General features: G+C 34.1%; 5 protein-coding genes and 7 pseudogenes across 12 annotated transcripts, besides 1 other annotated feature; 10 read left to right on the plus strand and 2 right to left on the minus strand.

Annotated features, from left to right (window-relative positions):
- Positions 1-1227: 1227 nt before the first annotated feature.
- Positions 1228-13382: part of a mobile genetic element that runs on past the window's edge.
- Positions 1897-2351, plus strand: TVAGG3_1071630 (annotated as a pseudogene). Its single transcript has one exon. A coding segment is annotated over exon 1 (455 nt).
- On the plus strand, positions 2380-3298 carry TVAGG3_1071640 (annotated as a pseudogene). Its single transcript has one exon. A coding segment is annotated over exon 1 (919 nt).
- TVAGG3_1071650 lies at positions 3894-4721 on the plus strand (annotated as a pseudogene). The gene has a single exon. A coding segment is annotated over exon 1 (828 nt).
- Positions 4869-5114, plus strand: TVAGG3_1071660 (protein of unknown function, DUF4106 family; the record flags this gene model as incomplete). The annotated part of the gene is made up of 1 exon (XM_051256398.1): positions 4869-5114. One exon carries the CDS (start codon positions 4869-4871, stop codon positions 5112-5114), a length of 246 nt encoding a protein of 81 aa, XP_051076365.1.
- On the plus strand, positions 5489-6222 carry TVAGG3_1071670 (annotated as a pseudogene). Its single transcript has one exon. A coding segment is annotated over exon 1 (734 nt).
- TVAGG3_1071680 lies at positions 7128-7342 on the plus strand (annotated as a pseudogene). Its single transcript has one exon. A coding segment is annotated over exon 1 (215 nt).
- Positions 8324-8479, plus strand: TVAGG3_1071690 (uncharacterized protein; the record flags this gene model as incomplete). The annotated part of the gene is made up of 1 exon (XM_051256399.1): positions 8324-8479. One exon carries the CDS (start codon positions 8324-8326, stop codon positions 8477-8479), a length of 156 nt encoding a protein of 51 aa, XP_051076366.1.
- Positions 8508-9045, plus strand: TVAGG3_1071700 (annotated as a pseudogene). The gene has a single exon. A coding segment is annotated over exon 1 (538 nt).
- Positions 9764-10348, plus strand: TVAGG3_1071710 (His-Me finger endonucleases family; the record flags this gene model as incomplete). Its single annotated transcript, XM_051256400.1, has 1 exon — positions 9764-10348. One exon carries the CDS (start codon positions 9764-9766, stop codon positions 10346-10348), a length of 585 nt encoding a protein of 194 aa, XP_051076367.1.
- Positions 10819-11277, minus strand: TVAGG3_1071720 (uncharacterized protein; the record flags this gene model as incomplete). Its single annotated transcript, XM_051256401.1, has 1 exon — positions 10819-11277. The coding sequence occupies one exon, from the start codon at positions 11275-11277 to the stop codon at positions 10819-10821; it is 459 nt and encodes a 152-aa protein (XP_051076368.1).
- Positions 11314-12171, plus strand: TVAGG3_1071730 (annotated as a pseudogene). The gene has a single exon. A coding segment is annotated over exon 1 (858 nt).
- On the minus strand, positions 12437-13303 carry TVAGG3_1071740 (organellar and viral DNA polymerase type B; the record flags this gene model as incomplete). Its single annotated transcript, XM_051256402.1, has 1 exon — positions 12437-13303. One exon carries the CDS (start codon positions 13301-13303, stop codon positions 12437-12439), a length of 867 nt encoding a protein of 288 aa, XP_051076369.1.

A 13382-nucleotide genomic window follows, 5' to 3' on the forward strand; every position in this document is an offset into this window, starting at 1 on the left:
TATTCGTGGAGTTATGGGCCATTAAAAAAAAGGAGGATTACGACCCTCTCAATTTATGAACGTGGAGCCTTAAATGATGAAATAATAAAACTATCTATAGGGTTGCAATCTTGGAAGAAAAGTGCGGAATTTCCAGATTCTAAAAAATTAAACTTCTTGAAGACGATTAAAAAAAATATTTTTTTGATTTAAAATTTGTCAAATGAAACTTTTTTGGATTTTTTTACTCCTATTTCTTCACTGCCAAAATATGTGATTATACCCTTAGATGTATTTTCATACCTTTTCTAAGATATATATATAGCAATGATACATACATAATCGTCACCTGGAAATTTCTTTCGGGAATTTTGCAAATTACCTCAGACTTTTCAGAGGATTGAGTGGCAACTCAATCCTCTGAAATAGTCTGTGGTAATTTTTAGTCTCTACACTATTTCAATATAAGCTCCATTTTTAAACAGTTTTTAAAAATCGAGCATTGAAAAGTGTGATGAGACTCCGTAATTTCCAACTTTCTCAAAATTGAATTGAATTAAGAGATTTTATGAAAGAAAGAAATTAATAACCACTTTTTGGAAGTTAATAAAAATATGCTCGAATTAAATGTGAAGGCTGTATTCATTAAAAAAATCATTATAAAGGTTTGAATAGAAGAAGAAGTTTTTTCAAGGCAAAATGTTTTTTAATGTAAAATCATTCATAATCATATAAGGAATATATATATTTTCAGAATCATTGAAAATTTTGAATTTAAGAAATTCATTTTGGAAGATATTTTGAATAGTTTATTTTATTCCATGGCCCAAGAAAATGTGCACGCCAGAAATATCTGCTCGACAGATTTCTGATTAAATTGCAGATATACCATGGATTGTTATTGAGTCTACTTAGAAATCTATAAGAGATTTATGGAATTCCAGATTATCTAAAATTATTCATTAATTTTATAATAATGATATTATATGAATATTGCAAATTATTAATCGGTATTCAAATCAGTATTTTATATATTTTTCGTTAATATCCTAATTTGAAAGAAAAGAAAATGAAATATGAGTGACTATAATAGAGTATGTATTGTATGTACATGCGTTACATAGTATTAAAATTGCTTAATGGCTTAAATTTCATAATATATTCTGAAAATATGATTATATCACCAAGTTAAAGATGTAATTGTGATCACTCACCCAAGTTAAAATAAAAAAAAAAAAAAAAAAAAAAAAAAAAAAAAAAAAAAAAGAAAAAAAAAAAAGGTAGTGGGGCTTCCAGGCACTTCGTGCCTTCTAGCCCTGAAGATGTTTAGTATAAATGAAGTTTTTATTCGGAGGGCTTCCAGCCCATAAGAAATTTTTCCCAAGACCCAAGAGGAGGACCGAACCCCAGCCGACCAGCCGTTGACTTTTTTGTCAAGACTTCTTCGTAAATGTTTTGTCAAGACTTCTTCGTAATGAGCGTAAATGACCAAAAAAAAAGTTTATGTTAGAATGTTAGATCTAACACGTTTTCTAACATGTTTTCTAACATCGTAGAAAACTCATGATTTCATCGTAAATGCTTTGTCGAAACTTCTTCATCGTAAATGTTTTGTCAAGATTTCATCGTAAATGTTTTGTCAAGACTTCTTCGTAATGAGCGTAAATGACCAAATTTCAAGAGTTTTCTACGATGTTAGAAAACGTGTTAGAAAACATGTTAGATCTAACATTCTAACATAAACTTTTTTTTTGCTGTAAATTTCATGAAATTTCAAGACTTCTTCGTAAATGTTTTGTCAAGACTTCTTCGTAAATGTTTTGTCAAGACTTCTTCGTAAATGTTTTGTCAAGACTTCTTCATCGTAAATGTTTTGTCGAAACTTCTTCATCGTAAATGTTTTTAACTTCACTTAAAATGCCACGTAAGCTACGTAAGAATATACGTAAGAGGAAGGGAGCATTGAAACATCCAATAGTAAAACTGACACCACAACAACAGTTGCAACAACAAATGCTGAATGACCCCACTATGTTGCAACAAATGTCAAGCAACCCTATGCTTTTAAACCGAGTTATTGGTGCACAGAGTGGAGGTTTAAGAGCGGCACTTTTAGCGAAAATGGCAGGCTATGGTGGAGCTGCAGACGGAACAGCTTATAACCCTCAAAGTCAAATGAATTTGAGTTCACTCAAAAATCAAATAACAGATGTCAAAAAGTCAAACATAGACATACAGAAACAAATAAGTGAAAACGAAAAGAAACTAGAATATGACAGACACACAAAGAAACTCAATGAGTTAAACGTAGAGAAAAAGAAGAAAGAAGAACAACTGAAAGAACTAAGTACAGAGGAATATGCGAAAAAAGTGTCAGAAAAAGCAGCAGAAGTAGCAAAAATGGAACAAGATGTCATAAATTTGAAAAACCATACTACTCAATATAAAGTACTGAAAGATGAAGAAATAAAACAAAAAGCCCTGAAGACATATATGGATAGCGATGAGTATAAAAAAGAAGTTGAAGCAAATGTAAAGGCAGAAAAACTTTTACAGTTGCAAAACCAAACCGTACAGTATGAAAACTTAGCACAAGAAAGTAAAAATAACGACGCGGCTATGCAAAAGGCAATGAAAAGCTCAGAATATATAAAAGCTAACAATGACTGGTTAGATGCCCAAGCCAACGCTAAAGCAGCCCAACTCATAGGGTCAATAAGGACAAAAATACAAGCGGATGAAGACAGTTCAAATGAAGCTTTAACAAATGCTGACTTTAAGAACGCCTTCGAAGCTCTTCATAGTAAGGTGAAACAAGTGAACGACTTCTCATCTGGAAAGAAACTGAAGTCTGAAGGTTTCGACAACGAGTTAAAAGAAGTAGCACAAAATATGACGAAAATAACAGATGCAGCAACGAGACAGGCAGTTCAAAGTGCCTATGACGCCGTTAGAGCAACTGTTGTGAAAAGTCAAGAAAAAGAGTTACAACAGACCAAAACAGACCTAGTAAATGCTTTCTTAAGAACGAAAAGTCAGGTAGGACATTACGCTGCAGATGGAACATATGTGCCAGCTGGTGGAACTTATATACCACCAAACCCTCCAAGAGAAGCACCTGCACCAGGACTACCTAGAACATTTACATCGTCACATGGACACAGACACAGGCATGCACCAAAACCAACACAACAACCAACAGTTCAAAACCCTGCACAACAACCAACAGTTCAAAATCCAGCACAACAACAACAACCAGCACAGCAACCACCTCCACAACCAGCACAACAACCACAAACAGAGCAAGGACATAAAAGAAGTAGAGAACAAGGAAACCAAGAATTCTTAAAAATGCTTAAAGAAGAGTGTGGTTTCCCAGATACTATTGACTTTAGTGACAGATATAAAGAAGCTATTGAAAGTTCAAGGATGGAAATACTGACCCGAACCTATTTAGCTTTATGACTCAGCACCAAATGGGATATAATTTCAAACCTGGAAAATACAAGCTCGCTAAGGGATATGATTTAATAGCATATCATCCAAATGACATGAACGAATTTACTCCGAGATATTTGATGTCAGAGCTAAATGACAATACAACTTTCGTCATGAAACGCGTAAAAAATAGAGACGGAACGAAAGAACAAAAGCTTATGAATGCGGATGACGTAGATAGGGAAATTGTTGAAAACGGTCTCGGAATATATGAAATGCCAGCAGATGAGGTACAAGAAACTCCACAGGAAGAAGTTCAGATACAACCAGACATGGAAGAAATAGTTCAGCAACAACAGCTAGAAGAGCCTGAAGGAAACGAACAAGTCACTCCTTTGGAAACTAACTTCACAGAACTAGATGAAGATTTGGAACAGCCGAAAAATCTTGACCCTCAACAAGAGCATGAGGTGAATATGGAATCTTTCCAAGAGTCTAAGAAAGATTCGGCTGACATAGTAGAAGAATATCGAAAAATGTTTGCCGACATACAAAAGACTCCAACACCAGATGAAAATATTCAGCATAGAATGGAAGTACTGAAAAAAAATGTACACAAATACAACAACCCTTTTTACTTACGAGCATTTAACGTTCAATCTTCGGATGAACTCGGTGAAGATAAAAGGTTAAATTTCAAGAAAACATATAGAAATGAAACATTGTTTAAAGTTCATTCAGAACCTAGCCAATATGGAAACAAACCTACTTTTGTTTCTGCAGACGATGGAACTACAATGAGATGGGGTCATAAAGCTAATTCGGATAGGTGGTTCATAAACTTACAACCTCAATTCCAAGAAGTTGTAGACGCAATGGAAGCGAATGGTGAACGAGATATAGCTGGTATTTTCAGCGCGGCTTTAATGCCATTGAAAGATATGAAAGATGCAGATATTTTGGACCAGTATGAAATGAACATGGCTGATGGAAATATAACACCTGACGTTCTAGAACATTTATCTCAAAGAACTACACAGAACCATAGAGATGGTATATTTGGTGAAGAGTTTAGAAAGAAAGTTAGGGAGAGAGAAGGAAGAGAACCTATTGTACATGACCTTGCAAACGAAAGTTTACAAAATGTCATAAAAACTTACTTTGCAGACAATGAACCGAGAAGGGATGAATATTTAAGAAAACTCAAATGGACAGTACCAAATGAAATGTTAGTATTGAAAAACATGTTCCTTGACAAAATAAAACCAACTACAGAAATAAATGACGAAAGACTGAAAGATTGGGTAAAAGCTTTCCCATTCACAAAAGATATTGTTGGTAACATGGAAAGAAAACCAGAATGGCTACAAAAACATATATTTGGAAACGAGCTTATTCCATATGGACAGGCACTGTTTGAAGAGCTTGAACCTGAAACTCAGGAAAGAGTCATGCAAACAATACGCGAAGACTCAAATACAGACTATGACAAACTCTTTCTAGGATATAGGTTACCTGAGATGGGCGACCAGAGCCAAAAGGCAAAAAGGACATGGGAAATTTGCAACATACTAGATGAACATAATGCAAAGATGCAACAACTTCAAGCAGAGGGCAATGAAGGAAAAAGAAGAGTTAAAAACTCAGTCAGGAAGAAAGTAAAGCTTGGTCGGAGTGGGTTCTATTATGACATATAAATCCAACTATTCTATATTTTTACTCATATGAAATGTACGCCGCTCAGAATATAACGCCAACAGTTTTGGATGCCATGAACGGAAATGTTTCCGAATGGTATAACGAATGCGACAATGCCATTAGAAGGTCAGAAATAGTTCCTGGAACTTACGAATATACAACTGCTGTTTCTTATGGAAACGTAGGTGAGTTTGGAGAAGGTTCTTCAACAACAGTAGATATTGCTTGCGACAGGTTTCATATAATTTCTATTGACAACTCTTTCTTATACGTGGAACAAGACATTGAAATAAAACCTTCTGCCAAGTTGTCTGACAAGAAAGGTTGCAATGGAATTTTCTATGTCGGATACCAATATGCTCCAGAAGTTTTCATGGGATATAAGATATATTCTAACTCTGACTTAGTTCAAACAGTAACATGGGCAAACTATGAATGGTTCGCTTTGAGAAACTCAGTACAACCACAAGCTAGAGAACAAACAGACCAGTATGCAACTATTGAGAAAATAAGAAGACTTGACCCTAACGTTCCAGGAGTTTATGTTAACCTTTCTGGACAAACTGCAGCAGCAGTAACCAAAGTAAAACTGAAACTTAGAGTTCCTTTGTCATCTTTCCTCATCTTCAGGTTTTTAAGATACTTGCCAAACTGGGCAGGAAAAATTTCTATCGAACTTACTCCAAGCAAAAATAACTTAGTCATTGCACCAACACAAGACCCATTCACTCTTACAGAAGTAGTGGGAACAAATAAAATGTCATTCGCCGACTTTTGCAAAAACAAAGTTGACTTAGACTTTGGTTTCTCAAACCTCAACACTGAAGTAAACTATTATTTCAATGCTGCTGGAGATGCTTGGGACCCAGTTAAGTTCACATGCGAAAAATTTGAATGCAAGAGAATAGAAAGCAGACTTGCAGTCTATATGTTGGACCCAGATATTTCAAATGCTTTAGCTGCCAAATATATTGCAGTTCCACTTATGTTCCCTATACACCAAATATCTGTCAAAGACTTTGCAGGTGAAGTTGGAAACCAAAGTGCTGACCCAGGTGCAAGAACAGATATTGCTTTAACAACTGCAATGAAACATGCAGATACTATGTTTGTACTGTTCAGACGAACTATAAATGACTATTCTTGCTTCTACAACCCTGGTATTAAATACCATATAAACATAGATGGCAAATATTATCCAAGAGAAGAATATTCTACAGTTGAGGATATGAGGTCATACAACTTGACATTAGATGCTATGAACTTTAACAACAACTTCACAACAACCATTAACCCTGAAATGCAAAGTTCTATTATGCCATATGTGAAAGTATGGACTCATACAGGAGCTCAAAAAACTCAATATACAAATGGAGACCGTTCAAACTTTTGGCTTGGCATTCCATTTGCTGACTCAGAAGACTTTATGGGTGGTATTTCAACTGTTGGTACTGTTCAAATACAATATACTGGTGACAGAGACGGTCCAGATGAATGAAAGCAAAGAAGTTTACAAAACCAATAGCACTTTTCACGGAAGATGCTCTTTTGAAGATTCGTTCGATGAAACCTGCTGGGGCTCCTCAGATTGGTATAACGACAGCTTCCATCGAGCAGATTTTGGCAGCAGGTCAGTAAGTTGTTCTTGAACTGACTTCTCTCCGTCAAATATTGACAGTACGCCAGTTTTGACATAATATTGTATTATAAACTTACCTTTAGAAATATCGGTCAGTTTTGTTGTTATATTTTTGTCTGCTTCAAGAACTTTCACCATTTCGTTATACCAACTTTCTTTGCTTTATGAAAATATTTTGGTTCAGCAAAGACTGCTATTCTATAACATTTTCCATTGTTTGTATAAAGAACTATTCTGTCAATGTATTTGTATTGTTTGTGTGTGTAAACTTTGTTCTGCTTCAATTCGAAGAGATACTCAATACGTCCATCTTTTTATTCTAAGTAAAATGTCATTTCCGAAAAATAGAAGCGTAAGTGTTTCAAAAGGTTTAATGGCGGTGGCAGATGTGAAGTTAAATTCACCAACTCAAACAAACAGTCAAAGTGTTGTTGTCAATGTCAAAGAAAGAGATGTTGAAGTGGGGAAACCATACGAAGACGAAGATGGTATAACAATAGTTCCTGTAAAAGAACAACCAACATACCCTGAAGTTAGCAGAGACTTAAGTTCTGTTGCAGATATTCGAAACGACTACCAACAACTTAAAGACAAACTTAAAACTCAGGAGAAGATTTGTCAAGCTTTGGGTATAATGTTAAACTTGGTTGAACACAACCCTGTAAAAGTGAACTCATATGTCATCGCACCTCATGAAATTTTGAAAGAACTATTGAAACTTTTGACAGAGGCAGACGATATAAACATCAAAGAAATAGAACCCGACATTGTTGCTGTGGTGTTTCATATAATGTCATTGACAAGATATACGTTATGAAAGGAGGTGAAACGTTGAACTTAAAATATAGTTTCCCAGACGTCATAAAAATATTTGACGACCACAACATTTCATTAAAATTTACTTGCTAAGTAAATGGCAGAAGACATAGTGGTTTATACTATTACGACTAAAAACCCTGAGTCATATAATTCTATAACAACAAACTTACAAAGTCCTCAAGGACGATATTGTAAACTGACCTTAAACACGATGACGACTAAAGCCTGTTTTGCTCTTTTGACACCAGAAGACTTTGTTGTTGTGAATGGTAAAAAATACTTCTTTGAAGATACTTACTCAGATATACCACCAACAGGTTTTGTTGACTTATTTAATACTTTAAGGACGGATGTAACATGTGCTGCAACTAGAGCAGGTTTCATTATGTTTGGATGTCCGACTGAGTTTAGTATAAACGATATGAGCTATAATACAAAACTTATATCTGGTTTTTACTACCAACAGTTTCCTATAACAGGAAAAGGTGTCATACAAGGTTCTGTTCCATTGACTTTAAGTACACCTATTTTATATATTGTTTCAAACTTAGGTTCAAAGTGTATTCGAATGTCGACAGAAACTACTATGACCAAAAGATACTCATGCGTATAAACAACACTTTCTCTGCTGGTTTGCCTATTGTTCATTCGAATGCAGAGTTTTCAGCTTTAGTAAACTCAAACACTTTAGCAAACATAAACTTAACCTTAGTTGACGCAAACTTTGTTCCTGTAAAACTTTTATGTCCTATGTATTTGTCAATGACGGCAGAAAGTTTCGAATTGGAAGATGCAACTGGTGAAAGTATTGTACTACAAGAACAACTTCAACAACAAATAGCTCAAGAACAACAAATGCAACAAATGCAACAAATGGAACAAATGCAACAACAAAGTCAAGAATAAAAAAAATATTTTTTTTATTTTTATAAAAATGTACAGAATAGACGTTTCAGATTTTTATGACTTCCAAGCGTTCAGAAATATGTGTCCATTTAGAGACTATAACAAAGCAGTCGAGAATTTGAAACGTTTAGTCATTTATGTCGACTCTGCCCCAGAATGTTATGTCATGAAAGAATGGGATGTTGTCTTTAACAAACCAAGAGCAACAATAGTTTCAGAACAAGAATGTAGACAGAAACTTAAGAAAATAAAAGTCGTACAAGTTGGTATGAAGATGTTAGATGCTTGGGATATCTTATTGTCAAAGTTAGAAGATTTTTCAGTTCGTGGTATAAAGTTCTATACACCATCTCCAAACTTCTATTCTATCTTCACTGGATATAAATACGAACAAGTAGAATGGAAAGAAAATGTTATAGAAGCTTGGTTAGACCATGTCAAAGAAATTATATGCAATGGAAACGAAAGAGTCTATGAGTATATCTTATGTTGGTTTGCAAACATCTTACAACATCCAAGTGCTAAAAATGAAACTGCTCTCATCATAATTGGAAAACAAGGAACAGGTAAGAACACTTTCTTTACAGATATCTTTGCAAACTGTTAGAGGGCTATTCGAACCGAATATGACAAACTTAGAAAACATCTGCGGTAAATTTAACTCTCAATAGAGAATATGAAACTTATAGTATGTAACGAACTTCAAAGTATAGATACAACAAAAGTTTTAACTCAGATGCTTTGAAGAGTCTTATAACAGACAAAGTTGGAGTTGTTGAAAGAAAATATAAAGACCAAAGAGTTTGTGAAAATGTTGCAAACTTCATCATGGTTTCAAACAATGTTGTTCCGATGAAGTTAGAAAGTTCTGACAGAAGATATGTAGTTGTCAGAACGTCAGATTCTCATATGCAAGATACAGAATATTTTGACGACTTAGCAGAAACTTTGACACTACTTTTACAACCACTTGTTCTCATATTTCATGACATTAGATATTTCAAAGTTCAATCCAAGACAAATTCCACATACCGAAGAGAGACAAACATTGTTAGAAGCAAACAAGAGTGTATATGAACTGTTTATAGATGAACTACTTTGAGTGTTTAGATGAAAGGTCATTGTACGATTCATAAACAATATTGTCAAGAGTATGGTTATATGACAGCTCTAAACGAACATTCTTGGCAAATGTCAAAAGTCTTTTAGATGTTCAGAATGGCGTATATACAAAGAAAAATTTTTTGAGTAAATTTTAAAAAAAATATTTTTATTTTATTTGAAATGTACGCTGAGTTTGTTGGAGAAGACCGTTGGGAAACTTGTTTGTTAGATGAGAAATATGAAATTCACTGTTGTGAGTCATTTGAAGTCAGAAACAAAAAGACAAAAAGAGTTTTAAGCGAATGGGAGCGAAATGACGGATATGCTGATATGAAGATGGGTGGAAAACACTATCTTAAACATGTTGTCATTGCAACTCATTTTATACTGAATCCTAACAATTTACCTTTTGTAGACCATATAAACCGTATAAGAAACGACAATAGACTTGAAAACTTACGTTGGGTCACTGGTTCTGAAAACAATAAGAACAAAAGCAAATTTGGAGATATAGTATTCGAATTTGTCGACGAACTAGAAGATGAAGCAATTGAAATTACAGACTATGGCAAGCATACGTTTGAGTTTTACTACTACAGCGAAGAACAGGACTCTTTCTACTTTTATACCGGCGTAAACTATAGAAAATTACAAGTATGTTTTACTAAGGCAGACTATGCTTATGTATACGCTAGAGATACAGATGGAAAATACGTTAGACTATTTCTTAACAAATTCAAGAAGCTATATGGCATACCATTTTAAAACGTTTTTAAAAAAATATTTTTTTATCCGATAGAAAAGATGACGAAATATATTTCAGTCAACAAGTACATGACAGACAAAGAAGAACTAGACCCATTCGTATTTGAATGTTTACTTCTACCATTTTGAAAAGTCTACATTTGACAAAGTTTGGAACATCGAACCAGTTAAGTTTGCTATTGTGACTAAAAATGGTGCGAAATTTGAAGACTTAGACATAGAAGGTTTGTTAGCAGTCAAAGAAAATTTTGACAGAAGGTTTTCAAACCTTAAAGAAGGCAAAGCATACAAACTTGTTATACCTTATGAACCAAAGAAAGCAGACGACTATGAATATTATGAGTCTAAGATAGTTGAAGTTCAAGGTAAATTGGGTAAAAAGATTTTAGAGTCTAAACCAGTGTTTGCTCCTAAAGAGGAAGAGAACATTGACATTGACCCAGAAATGTTCTAAAAATAAAATTTTATTTTTACATGTCAAATTTCTTTTTCTCTGGCTCTGGCTCTGGCTCTTTCTTCTCTTCTTCTACTTTCTTTTCTTTCTTTTCTCTCTTCTTCTTCTTCTTCTCTGGTGGAGTTATGTCAAATTTGGCGCAACCATATTTATGTAAAAGGTCTTTGTCCTTTAATAGCTCTTCTATTCTGTTTTCTATTTCATCTTCAAGAACAGCGCATGTGTCTTCTTTGCATTCTAAGAACTTTTGTTGGACTTCATCTTTCCAATCGGCGTCATCTCTGTCAACAAGTCTGTCATTGACAAACTTAAAGACTTCTCTGCTTAATGTTTTATGGTTCTTGTCATATTCCCAGAAACAGAACTTTAGAACAAATTCACCTTTCTTGTTGACACTATGTAAGATTTTATGGTCGACAGATGTTTTGCTGTCGAAAAGTTTGTCTCGAATATAGATAGCGAAATCGCTAGACATTTTCTAAAAGATAAAATTTTTAATTTTTCTAAAAATATGTTAGAAAAAAAGTTTGCTGACATTGACAAGAAATTTGAGAATGTTTTAAACAAGAACAAGAGGAAGTTAGAAAATGCTCAGATAAAGCCTATACATGACAAGTTCTTATTTGCTCAGAATGGTATAACAGGTCTAATTGCACCACCTGGGTCGGGTAAGACTTTCACTTATCTTAAAATGGCTGCACAACAACAAGAACTAGATGAGAAGAACCCATTCTATGAGTTAGTTGTCATTTGTAGTACTTCTGGTCAATTTGACCAAACCGTCAATTCGTTCAAAGATATTATAAAGAAGTCTAAGTTAGTATGTATAAAAGACTCTGAGTTGTTAGATTGGATAAAGAAGTACCAAAGAAGAGTTTTGAAGTACAATGCTATAAATGAGTATGTCAATTCGAAGTTTAAAGACCCAAATGAGGAAATGCAGAGAATATTAGAGAAGAAACACTTCAGAAACAAACAGAAAGAGATAGAATACATTTCGAAGAAATTGCAATCTTACGATTGGAAGACTTACCCTCATAGATGTCTTCTTATCTTAGATGACTTTGCTTCTCATCCTTTGTTAAAGAACAGAGAACAAGACATGTGTCGAATTCTCAAGAAGCTCAGACACTTTAACATTTCAGTTGTCATTTGTGTACAGACAGCCAAGAGTTTAAGTAAGGATGTAAAGAGAATACTTACTGATATCATACTTTTCCCTGGATTGTCCGAAGACGATTTCATGGAACTTATGAAAGAGTCCATGGCAGGTAAGTTTGACAGACATGAACTATGGGAGAAGTACAAAGTCATACAAGACCCTCATACTTCTTTCAGAATTCATATCTACGCAAACAAAGTTCAAATTGTAAAAAGTCAAGCTTGAAAAATAAAGAGTTTTGGCGACCAGGGTTTTTTCACTACTCGCTGTTCTTCATGAAATTTCATACGGAATTCAATAAAAATAATGTTTATGTTAGAATGTTAGATCTAACATGTTTTCTAACATGTTTTCTAACATGGTCTAAAACATACAAAATTCATGAAATTTCATACGGAATTCAATAAAAATAATGTTTATGTTAGAATGTTAGATCTAACATGTTTTCTAACATGTTTTCTAACATAACTATTTACAAGCGTTTTACATGGTATATGTTGCGATGGTTCATGACTCTAAACAATTTCGTAGCTTCTATTTCTTCTGTCAGTACATCGAATGTTTTAACGATACCGAAAGTTTCTTTATACTTCTTCTTGACGTCAGATAGAAGGAAATCGTCAGCAGTTGGATAGTTTTTGTTCAGAAATGCTAACATGTTCATTTTATCTTCTGCTGGCTTTTCTGCTTCTTTCTTTAAGTCTGCATAGTCGTTTCTCATTCTTTCTATCTCTTTGACTGAGTAGTTATATTTCCTCATTGCTGCTTTACATTTAGAACATTGCGGGTTCATTTTTGCGTTATATTCTGAAACCTTACCTGCTAAAACAACTAAGGCGTCAATTGCTCTCTTCATCTCGAACATAGCGGGTCTTATTTGTTCGTTCCATACCTTACCTCTTCTATCTTTATCTCTTATTTCCCAAACACATTTTGCAACTAATGAAACAAAGTTGTCGTAGGTCTTAAATTCTTCGGATTTGTAAAGGTCAGAGATGTTCTTATATACCATGTCGCAATCTTTGTCCATAACCTTATGGTTGCAATGAAATCCTAGAAACTCATAGTTTACCTTTCGTATGAACTTCTTTATTTCTACTGAGTCAGTAACTTTAACTTCAATTTCGTCGAATTCAGGAATAGTGAGTTTTTGTTGTTGGATTTCAGGCAATTTGGGTAAATGGTCAATAATGTCCTGCATTTCATAAAGATACTGTTCATTTGTTTCATCTTTCGCACTACAGTCTAAATTACTTGTTAAAAGTTCTTGCTTTATCTTCTGGATTTTTGTTTCGAAAGTATATGAAGAAGGAATGAAGTTTTTCATCTCTACCAACATAGATGTTGGATTCATAACTAACGAGTTTGGTGCTGTAGTTGTTTGAACTGTTGTTGTGCCGATTGTTGAAATCATATTT

Source organism: Trichomonas vaginalis, assembly GCF_026262505.1.
Source record: "Trichomonas vaginalis G3 chromosome Unknown ctg_88, whole genome shotgun sequence".
In the NCBI taxonomy this organism is placed as follows: Eukaryota; Parabasalia; order Trichomonadida; family Trichomonadidae; genus Trichomonas; species Trichomonas vaginalis.